This window comes from Synchiropus splendidus, chromosome 6 (genome assembly GCF_027744825.2).
Source record: "Synchiropus splendidus isolate RoL2022-P1 chromosome 6, RoL_Sspl_1.0, whole genome shotgun sequence".
Classification (NCBI taxonomy): Eukaryota; Metazoa; Chordata; class Actinopteri; order Syngnathiformes; family Callionymidae; genus Synchiropus; species Synchiropus splendidus.
This window is the reverse complement of record NC_071339.1, coordinates 26,831,041-26,843,002: the sequence shown is the minus strand read 5'-3', so window position 1 is coordinate 26,843,002 and position 11,962 is coordinate 26,831,041. Positions and strand designations below refer to the sequence as shown.

Here is an 11,962-nt window from a genome sequence, read left to right as displayed (position 1 = left end):
TCCTCTCTCACATCTGAGGACGTCGTCGGATGATATCATTTTGTTCTAGTGCATCAAATCAAGCAGTTTTGATACTTTTATTTGTTAATTACATAAAGTATGTAATAAACTGAACTAAATGAAGAATGAAAGACACAATCACAGCAACAGATTTCACGGTGCCTTCAGGTGTGTAGTGCTGCGATTCAGCTGTGCGTGCGTGTGTGTGTGTGTGTGTGTGTGTGTGTGTGTGTGTGTGTGTGTGTGTGTGTGTGTGTGTGTGTGTGAGTGAGTCCGCCTGAATTGAGCCGATCTGACAGACAGCCTCCCTCCAAGGAGCCGCTTAGTGCTCCTGATTGATCGTCATAACGCCGAGGTACAGGCCGCGTCCTTGGCGTCTATGCTAATCACTCACTCATGAATATTGATCAGCTCCCGGGGAATCAGCTGCCTAAATAAAGGATGAGGACGTTGGCTCAGGGCTGAACTCATCACTGAATCGGATTGATTAGGAGAAAAACAAAGATTTTGTTTTTACTTTTGTGTTTGTTGAGAGAAGAGGGAAAATAAAGCAAATATGAGGAGAAAGCTTGACAGGTAAAAACAGCAACTGGATCGTTCCATCGTTCCAGGTCTATGCTGTGATTGTGGCAGGGTAAAGTCGAGGAAAATTAGAAAACCATTGAGAGGAAGGGGTTCTTCATCCTCAAGTGTAAATGCCTGAATCTCTGATTTATTTATTTTAACCAAAGTTATTATTTCATATTGATTTTCGTTTCACTGATTTCCATTCGTCACTAATTGACAATGACTATAATAAAATATGCAGGAGAATGCAGTGTCTTGCTGCTACAGTATGCAATATGTTGTTGATACAGTGGTTTATTTGTATTTTTCAGGGGGTACGTGGGTAATATTTTCATTTGCATCCATTTATGGGATAATTAATCCAATTATTTATTCATATAGTTATATGCGTAAATAAACATGTGACCGTCTGTCTGGGTTATACATAGGCTTGCATACACTCCATATAAAATGAAAATTCAATGAAACAAAAACAAGATTTTGGTCCCTTTATTTAATGTTAACCACATTTCAAACAACTAAACAACCAATGATAATGGCGTCACCAGGTCTAAGCAACACTTGTCTAGACGAATAGTCATCTGAGCAATAATTATACAAAGGAAATGTACAAATTCAATGCAAAATAAAAAAAGAGAAATGAAATAGAAAAGCAAAAATAAATAAACTTCAATTAGCAGAGTCATTATTGGTCAACATTTCTGGCATTCCCAATGTCTTCAGTTGAATATTTATTGGACTTTTGCTGTGATTTAGACTGTCGTGAGTCAATGGCTGCGTGAATCCTCAAATCAGGTTGACCTCTTGTTCAGCAAAGCTTAATAAAACCACCCTCTTCCACACCCTCAAAAAAACATCAGACAGCCTCCACTGCTTGTTTTAAATTTAAATTCAATCACCACAAAAAAATAATAATTTTGGTTGCTGCATGAAAAAAAGTTTTAAATAATTTCTTCATTTCAGAATCAAATTTAAAGCAATACTGTCTGGAAATGTAACTTGCGGGATGGTAAAACATAGGACGTGAGAAAGCAGTCGGCACAAACAACTCGCTGGCAAAACACAAGTAATGTCATCGTTTTTTTTTTGACACACACAAAAATGCTATTGTAAAAGTCTGGTGTGTGTTTGTTTGTTTGATTGTGGTTGTCATACCTTATTTACAGCAGGGATGGATGCACACAGGACGACTTTCAATCAATCAAGAATTGTTTTCACCGTCATTGATTCTTATTAAATACTTCACAGTTCAGTTGACCGCAGGACCAACTCATGGCAGGTATTGCAAATAAAAAGCTTGTTTTTTGTTTCCCCACTGAGGTATTTCTTGTCAATGCATTATGGTTTGAAAATGAAACTGAAATTTGGAAACAAATGAAAAATTTTGAAGCTCGTGCATTGTAAATTATGTAACATTTTCACACTGGATAAGGTTTATATAGGGACCTGAGATGATTAATACTGGGGCCAAGACACCATGTCCTCAAAAACACATTCAATAAAAAGATAAAAACTGCCAAGCTGCTATAGTCTGTAACCAACAACGTCAATGTCACCACGAGATCTCTCCGGTCATGTTGGCTCTTAAGAAGAAAAAAAAAAAAAAACCAATAAAAAAAAAAAACAAGAAACAGCCCTCAAATATCATGGCAAGTGTCACGTGCGGGATTAGATTATAATTGTTCAATAATTTTGGACTTAAAATTTGAATTGCAATATAAACAAAAGTAAACTATCATAAAGGGACCAACAAAGGGATGTGATTATTTTTTCTATGAACAATCAGTTAAATTAATTTTAATTACACTTAAACGTTTCACACCAGAATGATCAAACTTGATTGGTTGAATCTGTGCACGTAATCTTAAGGGATGCGTGAACTTTTTTTTTTTTTTTTTTGCTTCTGTCCTGCAGTTTGTTAAACTTCAATTTTCCACTAATTTCATTTGGTCTCTTTCAACATGGTTGTTTGGGTTATAACATTACATTGTATAATGTGATGCATCTGGAATTGGTGCTCTGAAACTCTGTGTTCACGATATTTTTATTGAATTAGTAAAATGAAATTAATCAAGGCATGAACAGTAGCACAAGGGTGTACTTGCATTGAAAGTATTATAAAGGAATCTTAGTGTGAAAGTATATTGAGTTCAAAATGAGTTTACATTTATTATAAAAGGTCTGAATTCTTTAATGCAAAACCCTTAATTCTAGGTTATGGATGTTCACTTCCTGTCCGGGCTGGGGGAAGGGAAGTTTCGTTGCACAAATATAACGTGTTCCGAGTGGGTCAATGCTTTCTTCCACACCTTCAAGCCCCAAACATAGACCACACAAACCCAGTTCCTGTGTCCCATAAATGCACTTGACATTCAGCGTTCTTACACTCGCAGCTAGGCTTGTTATGGAAAGACGATGAATGGATGAGTCGCAGGATAGTTGTGAAATCTTGTGTGTTTTAATATTTCGCACAGCTTGATGTCTTTGAACACACCAGCGTGTTGTATTTAACCAAAAGAAGTCAACTATGTTTCTCAGCTCGAGGCTGAATCGTCCAATGTGCATCCAACCATCCGTGGGAGATAAACATTCAAGGCGTAGAATATATCTAAAAAGAAAATACTGTACAATAATCACATCACAGCCCAGCAGAGGACATTGAGAAGGATTTTTTTTTCAGACTCTTTTTTTTTTTTTTTTTATCGTTATTCTTTGTACAAGCATTTCTTCCTAAGGTCCCAAGTCTTGCTGGAGTGAAACATCCACAAGAGATTTTTTTTTTCCTTCATAAATCCTCTGTACACGTGGTGTGTGTTCGAACAGGCACACATATAGTTATGGACATTTGCTCACACGCAAATTTGCAAGCGTGGCGTCTCAGAATTGGACTCATGCACTCGAACACTCAGTCAGACAGGCACGCGTCCTTGCAGGTCCATGTAGACACCAGGCAGTTTTTCTTTGCTTCTGCGTGTCCGTGGTGATCCATTCGGTAAATGAGATCTGGGGTCCAATTAGAATGAGCTGAGAGCTTCTAGGGCCACTTCGTAGCAGAACTTGTACTGCTCCTGCAGAGGAAATGCAAGTAGAGTTGTAGGTTATCAGCGTATGTGCAAATTTTGCATGTGGGCAAATGCAGTCAATCATGGGCGCAACTCTCAAGAAAACCAACTCAGGCTGTCTTTGTCCCGACTATGCTTCTTCTCAGTCAAGGACAGTAAACATCTGATTAACTCAACTCATATGTCTGCTGCAAGTTCAGAGAGAATTTAAAGAGTTAATCGGCTTAGAAAACGGTCAGGGACATCAATAATAAATGTTTACCGATCAACATTTACAACCAAGAATCTATGTGTGTGGGGAGAGCTGATCACTCCTGACTGATGTGGAGGGCAGAGTTTTCATGTTGATTTAAATTCACTCCAATCCCATGCTGTCCTCACCAGGTCCATGCCTTCAGGGTGGCAAGCGTGACCTTTAGTTCCGTGAGCACGAGCAAGTCTTTTATTAGTTATTATGATGTTTCTTTCATGATTCACACACCTAATACCACCATAATCATATCCCCCTCCTTCACTTTAGCTGTCGTGTTTTAGTCAAGACCACGTCACCTGAGACGCAGTTGAGACCCAGAACAGAGCATACAGAGTGACAGTGAGTGGGGGGATGAGCAAACAGAATACACTATATATGTCTATTCTTCATACGGACACATGCATTTCTTAATGCAACAAAATGGTAGTCTTTTCTTAAAAAGCTCATTGTTTTCAGTTTGGTCTTGGTCTCGAAGGTCTTAGGGACTCGAAGTCTTGATCTTGGACTCTTTATGCTTTGGTCTTGTCGTGGTCTTGGGTTAGGTGGACTTGAGTACAATACTAGTTTTCTACTTGCGAAGTTCCCACCTTTATTTACCACATGTGATCAGTCAAGATTTCTAGCTTGGAGGACACACTTCCTGTTCAGTGCTGGGGCAGAATCTTTATGTGTGTGGAGTGCTGTGCACTACATACACAACAATAAACATCAGATTTTCTTATCTTCATGTGTGGGGTTCATGACAGAAAAAAAACTTTTGTAAATCCCTATTGGTGTGTAGTGACTTACCATTGTCTCCACCATGTTGGTCTTGTTGTTTCTCAGAGTTTTGACAGTGTGGAACACGTCTACAATGTTCTGTTGCTGAATCATCTCGTTGATGCTGCAGATGGCACAAAAGGTCCCGGAACGTCCGCCACCAGTTCTGCAAAAGATCAGATCATTATCAACCCGGACAACCAACGGAGGACTCGCCGACAGGAAAAGATCACAGGAGGCGACTCTCTTAAAGGTGAAGTTTGTTTTTGTGTGTTTCTTCAGCATCCCTCCGCAGCAGGAACTTCAGTCTTTGCTTTCATCACCGTAGGAGATCTGCTTCACAAAACTGTATTTGGTGTGAAATGCGATGTTTATTTCAAGCTTTTCTGCTCAGGCTCAGTCCCCCTTCCTGTGTACTGCAGCCTGAAAGCAGCAGCTTTTACAACCCCAGCTGAAAATCCACAACCCCGAGGTGATAGAGGGAGTCTGATGAAACGTGTTTGTTGTTCAGACGATTTACAGTTGAATCAGATTGTAAATATTCATGGCCAATCATGCAGCTGATGAAGCTACCGATTACAAAAGGAATTACAAAGAAAAAAGTCATACCTAGGCATGAAAGTCACCATATTTCATCTTTACTCTCGTACATGATATTAATATTTACATCCATTAATTAGACCATTTTAACACGTGATTTTCCACTAAAATCTGGTGATGTTTCTTAATGACAATAATGACTGTTATTCAAATACATGAAACATAATTTGTAATTTAATTTGAAAAAAACAATAATAATTTAATAATGACTATTTCTTTCAGTGATCGTCCGATCTGGTACAGGACCTCCATATACTGATGTCAAATGATCTAAGTGTGCGCAGCAAACTTTTTTTTTTTTTTTGGTACTGCTTTAGTGCCATTTAATTTAATATAGATAAAACCAAAAATCAGCAATTCATGCTAAAAGCGCCTTTTTCACAGAAGTTCTAATAGTAATCAGAGGCGTAAAACGAGTTTGTGAGAGCGGGGTGGCTAACTTCGAATCCATGTTGACGTCAGCGAGCACTTTAAAATATAGAACGTAATTAATTTTATTACCTATTTTAAAAAACTGTCATGTGCGCAGAAATGGAAATGGTTACTCTGCTAATGGTCGGAAGACGGAGGAATCAGGACCTGAAACCGTTTCGTAATAATAATAATTTACAGTAATGGGCTGAAGTGCAGAGGAACATATGTGAGCGTTTGCTGACTGGCACATCAACAGTCAGGAGGAAGGCCACCTGCCACCAGCAAGGCTCTGGTTCCAGCACAATTCCTTCAGAGTCAGATTGACGGCAGCAACACAGAGAGCTGCCAAGTCGGTGTTGAAAACGCTAGAACCTCCATTGTCACGTTTTTTGGATTCAGACTGTTGAGCTTTTAATTCTTTGTGTCACTTCAATGTTTTAGTTAAAAATAAAAATTGCGCTCTTCCTTATACTTTGCCTTGTATTTTCTTTTCATTTCCAGGTTAGACTTTACAAAGCTTTTAAAAGAAAATTATATAAATACACATACAATTTGAATTTAAAAAGTATCTTCAATAACAACGAAAAAAAAAAGTGTAATTAAAGTTTAATTTAGATACATTTTATTTGATTGAATTGATTTATTTATATTTTTTCCAATGATCAAAAACACCCAATATGTCTCAATATAAATATAAGCATATATGACATATAAATATGTACAATATAGCAATACTGAACTTGACTGAATTATTGTGGAAATATGATGAAAAATGAAAACATAAATACTTTTAAGGTCTAAAACATAAATCTGATTGGAAATGTATATTATTTACATGCATTTCAATTGAACTGCTGTTGATTTTAATTCAGTGAAGTAAAATATGAAATTCACTGAAAAACCACTGACTCCGAAGTTCTCCGAAACTTTAAAGGTGTTGAACCAATGTGAGTAGACATCACACTGATGTTGCTCATCTGTGCTGTGCTCTTGTTTTCTTCAATTCTGGTGTTGAACTGATAAAAATGTCCAGCGTGTGACAGATCGCAGGAGGAAAACAAAGTGTGAGGGCAACCCATGTGAAAATCGATGAGTCTAGATAACGTGTGTTGCACTTTTTACCAGAGAGCTCTGTGGCTGAATCTATGAGTTGTTATACACTGAAGACAAAGTCACTTTATCACAGTCAAATATATTCTATTTGCACCATTTCTAGAGTCCACTTACAGGCAATGCACAACTGTCCGTCCGTCCCCACCGTCGTACTGCTCCTGCCACTTGGCGAGCCGCCTGACCAGCTGAAGTATAGAGCGTTTTGACAGAGGTGTGTCCCTGTAGGCCGGCCAGCCGATGAACTGAAAGTGCTGCACCAGCCGATAACCATCTTGAGGCTGAGTAGTAGAAGAAGGTATGGATTTATATCGTCTTCACCAGGTGACAAGCATGGCTGGCTGTTTGTGACGTTTGAACTGGAAACATGATTTGAAGTGTGACCTTTAAGTGAATTTTGTGCATTCAGGCAGATAGGGAATGCATTTTTTTTTCTTTTGGAGATGATAGCAGGGGTTTGTTGTGGCACACAGTGGCTGTACTTTTCAAGCAAAAACGCAGGGAGTTGTGCCAAACACTGGTGGCATTAGATGATTAGATGATGTTGATGGTGATGATGATGATGATGATGATGATGATGATGATGATGATGACGATGACGATGATGAGTGTGTTATTGATAATCAGATTTTTTTTTATAAAAGGCATATGGCTTTGTCTCAGTCATGGAATGAAATTAACATGATCCGGTAATTCTACTGCTCCAGAACCCAAATTGGTCTGATTAAGACACAGAATGTGTTTCCCTTCATTTAGGGAGCCGCGTCAGTCCCCGCAGTGACGTTCCTCTCATCTGTTTCTGGGGAGAAAATGATCATTCAGTGATAATTAAATGTCTCTGAATTGGCTTATTGGGATTTTTCATGTAGGAAAAATCCAATTAGTTAAATGAAATGTGGTTTAAATGAAATAAGAAAAGAGAAAGATTTGGGGTGTAATTCAAATTTCTTGGCGAAGCATTAAGATGTGCCCCGGAGGATCTTTAAGAATCCGCCACTCATTATATCTTTTCATCCTTCAATCAATTGCTGTTTGAAACTTTCATTTCCTCTTTTTCCCAAACCCAACCTGTCTCCCTCTCGTCTCCCCAGGAGAATCCTCCACCTTCCTGTACATTTCACTACCTCTCCTTGCTGAGTGGTTGCAGGTAAAGACTCAGCGGGGCAGCTCTTGCCTTGTGAGATTTTCTGTTGTGGCCATGATATGATCCATTTCACGCTCCGCTGGTGATTTGTGGGAGCGAGCAGGAGAGTGTGAGCGCAGGGTGGCAGCAAGTTCACTAAGCACTATTGGAGCATGCAGATGATGAGCGCCGCCACAGTTGGGCCGTCAATGACAGGGAGAGAAATGAGCCATGACACCCGACCGCCTGCCTATTTTTGTGTAGGTCGCACTTCTGCAGCAGTTTCGCAGTGTGGCAGTCACATGGTTCCACTGAAGATAAGTGATGGCCTTTGCTTCTGCTACGTCTAGCTAACCTCTTTCTCACAACTGAGGAAAAGAACAATCCAAGGGTCAGTGCCAAAAGTCAGGAAACGTTTGGGTGATCAGTGATTTCTAACAATAGCCAGCATTAATGGAGAAGAGAGCGAATTGTGAGGCAGCTGCTGATTTAGTAGCATTGAATAGACAAGAAGAGAGACTTCATCGGCATTCATTCACATTATCAGGAGGTGGGGAAATTGCCTCTTGACTTTTTGTGAGTCGAAGATAAATCTCAGGGATTTTGTGAAACTTCACAGCTCCAAACTTGACTTCATAAAACACAGCATACAACAAAATCACTAAAACAAATTGTCATTCCTGTGACTGTGGCGACACTGTGCGTGGAAGTTGACTCGATTGTGACATGAGTGCTTTCCTGATATTGACACCAACTGAGAAGCACGTTGACAGCTCTTGGTCTGTTACGGCCTATGCATTCAAAATCTAAATAATGGCATGTTTTCAAAGATAACTGGAGGGAAGCATTGAGTCATTACCCGAGCCATGTTGCAGATCCTGAAGATCCGGTTAATGATGTCTTCATCAATGTCCGCTGAGATAAACTCCACTTGAATGGGTCCATAGCAACAGGAGCTTTTCTCAGGCCAGTACTGCATACACAACTGAAGACCACAGGCACACAAAGTCACTTCAAAAATACTTCAAAGACACAAAATGTTTAGCATTTTAGCATTCCACCAGTACCTGCGCTGCGTCCATTTCATTGAGCATCACGATGGACGAGCAGTTATAGTCGAACACGAGCCTCCAGAAGTCACCCATTGTGTTCGGCAAAGGATGCTGGGTAACGATGAAGGCTGCAGGCTGTTTGTGACTCTTCAGTGTGTAAAGTTAGAGATTAAGAAACAGGTGGAATGGCTAGCTAGCGGCATCCTATAATATCATCATGCACACTCACATCCATTAATGCAGCGTTGATGTAATTGGAACTCTCGCCGTCCACGGATATGAGGAACGGCAAACACCTGTCTGCTGACAGAACATCCATGCTGCGGTTCTTGTCGTGGTTTCTGGGAAGCAACCCGACACTGCAGTCCTCTGGGCGCACTCTAGGGGTCACTATGTTTAGGGTCTGGACAGGCCGAGAGTGTAAAAGTTAAATGATGAAGTAAAATGTGTTTATTGGCTAAAAATGTTCTGAGAATAAATACACTTTTTTCCTTCACTCAAACATCATTCAATATTTTCGACCTGAAGTTATTCTTGTGACTAAAAAGAAAGGTGTTTTCCCTGCATTCACCTGGAATTCGTCCTTGATCTGGCTGGAGTTGGTCTGTGGATCCAGCCGACTGATGTTGTAGTAAACGGCTCTGAACTCGCACACTGGGATGGCAGTGTTCCCGCATAAGCACGCCTCCAGGATGGCGTCGTGCACGAACACGTACTGCTCCTGCAACACAAAGTCATCAAAGACTGAATCAGAGCTACGAAGATAGACAGAGTTGTGCGACGACCGAGGAACTTGTGGCACTTCCTCAGGTTCTTGTCATGAATCCATTGTTTGCTCGTGGGTGTGTGCGTTTGTGTGTGCGCCATATGAGCTCGAGTTGCTAGCTTGAGCCAATAGCTACAAGCATCTTTCACCACACTGGGACTAGAACAATGAGTGATGAAGGAATGTTTGTACAGTCGTCACTGAAGAGTGAAAACACGCAGCGCTGATTTTGAGCAAAGCGTAGGAATAAAAGGAAAGCAATAATTTTTATTTCACAGTGAATAATTAACTGACTAAAAAGCGCCTGCACAATGGAACACACTCTTAAAGGCTTTCATTTGTTTCCAGCAATTTAGGTGTCATACTCACAACAGGGGCATTTTCATGAGTTAAACTATCTGCATGCCACAAGCATGGCTGTAAATCAGAGTTACCATCCAGACCCAGATGTGTCTCCTCATGCACAGGTTTATCCAGTTACACATAAGCTCAAAAGACGAAATCCTCTGTACTGTTTACATTTCCGAAACATTAGCCAACCTTGGCACCAGCATTTGCCGCATCATTCTTCAAAAAGAAAGTTTTTACTTTTAAGTGATGTGCTGCTTCTTTTCATGAGTATATTGACTCAAGCAGAATTTAGAGGGCAGTTCTTCAGCTGAAACAGTCCTTATAGAGAGCTTGCCGCTGCCTCGAGCGGTTGTATTTTAATGTTGTCGTGTTCAGACCACATGCTTCATTATCCCATCTGGTCTGTCCTGGCTTACAAAATCATTAATTGTGTTTCAGGTGTTTCATGATGCTCAACCACAAACACTGCAGCAGACTCTATCTATTTGAATGTTTTGTTTTTTTTCTTTTTTGCTTAGATAAGTCTCTGGTCTGGCATCCGGATGACCGCAGCATTATTTTTTAGGGACATCAGACTGCTTAGCACAGAGACATCATTTCTAAACAAACTCACTTCATTTCAATTTGTCCCTAGAGTTAGGTATAAACGTCTGCATGTAGCTACGCTTGACCTACAGATCTACAGATTTAGTTAATCATCTTTGTGTTAGTGTGCGTGTGTGTGTTCTTCTATCATTGTGAGTTTTCAATCAACAGAGTGAGGACATTGACACTTTGTCAAGCCCTCATTTGAGGGTTAAAAAATTACAAAATTGCTCGGTTATTATAATTAGGTTTTAGTTTGGTTAAGAGTAAAGGTTAAGTTTAGCCATTTGTTTTAGATGGTTAGGTTTAGAGGGAGATGCTGGGGATAGGGTTATGTCAATGTATGTATTATACATTATACATCCGACCCATTATTTTAGTTAAGAGTCCGGCCACTAGCCACTTGTTTAGGATGGTCAGATTGGGGAAAGCATTACAGAAATGAGAAGTCCCCACAAGGACTGAGATACAGGTGAGACTGAGTGTGTTTGTTTTTACATACCTCTGTCTGGACCATGTTGACTCGTTGTGATCTGAGCTCCCGGATGCAGTTGAATATATCGACTACGCCTTCGTTCTCTGCCATGTCCAGCATGATGTCCACAGCAATGAAGCACCCCGTCCTTCCTGCACCAGCACTGAACAAACCACAGACATTTATGTGAAACAACTGTCCAAGCATTCATTTCAATTTGACCACAAGCTCCTGATGATAAGATGAAGGAGAATTGAGACTTACAGTATATTAGAAGACCGTTTTGAGGTGTATAACATGGTTTCTCTTTATTAAATCAACCCCTGTTGGTGGACATCTCACCGGCTCATGCTTGTCCACCCACAGCAAGATTACCGAGAACAATCTCTCCCATGTTTTTCAGTGACCGGAATCGTCATGAATCATCGTTCAACCATTACCCCTCAGAACACAGATTTTTTTCTTCCACTATTATTATTATTGTTATTATTGTTATTATTATTATTGCAATTAATGGCATCTTAAGTCTAATCTAAATGTTCTTAAACAGTAAGCAGTGGGTTAAAATTTGGAGTCATACTGGCTTATTAAATAAAGAAACACCTGCAAGGACAGATGGTAAAACTGCCTATGACAAAGAAACCAATACAGTCAATAAAATGAAATCAGTCAAAAAAAATGAATGAATGGGAAGCAAGTCATCATGCATCAAAAAGCAATAGACAAAAAAACAAGAATCATTGCATATGAGGCTATGGAAAAATCATCTCTGTCTTTGGATCAAGCGTTGCCATCCAGGAGCCACTCAGAGTAGAGCTTATTGAGGTATACGTTTGCATTAATTA

At 39.8% G+C, this 11,962-nt stretch overlaps 1 protein-coding gene across 15 annotated transcripts in view; it reads right to left on the bottom strand.

The window, feature by feature from the left end:
• Positions 1 to 1,056: 1,056 nt before the first annotated feature.
• LOC128760226 (receptor-type tyrosine-protein phosphatase T-like) overlaps positions 1,057 to 11,962 on the bottom strand; it is a 204,070-nt gene continuing 193,164 nt past the window's right edge. For all 15 annotated transcript variants that reach the window (XM_053867382.1, XM_053867385.1, XM_053867383.1 and 12 more), the window contains 8 exons: positions 11,145 to 11,280; positions 9,512 to 9,661; positions 9,170 to 9,343; positions 8,956 to 9,087; positions 8,748 to 8,873; positions 6,883 to 7,046; positions 4,672 to 4,807; positions 1,057 to 3,635 (listed from right to left, as the gene is read on the bottom strand). In XM_053867382.1, the coding sequence (XP_053723357.1) occupies positions 3,582 to 3,635; positions 4,672 to 4,807; positions 6,883 to 7,046; positions 8,748 to 8,873; positions 8,956 to 9,087; positions 9,170 to 9,343; positions 9,512 to 9,661; positions 11,145 to 11,280 (1,072 nt within the window). In that variant the 3' untranslated portion in view covers positions 1,057 to 3,581. The remainder of the gene's footprint in view (positions 3,636 to 4,671; positions 4,808 to 6,882; positions 7,047 to 8,747; positions 8,874 to 8,955; positions 9,088 to 9,169; positions 9,344 to 9,511; positions 9,662 to 11,144; positions 11,281 to 11,962) is intronic.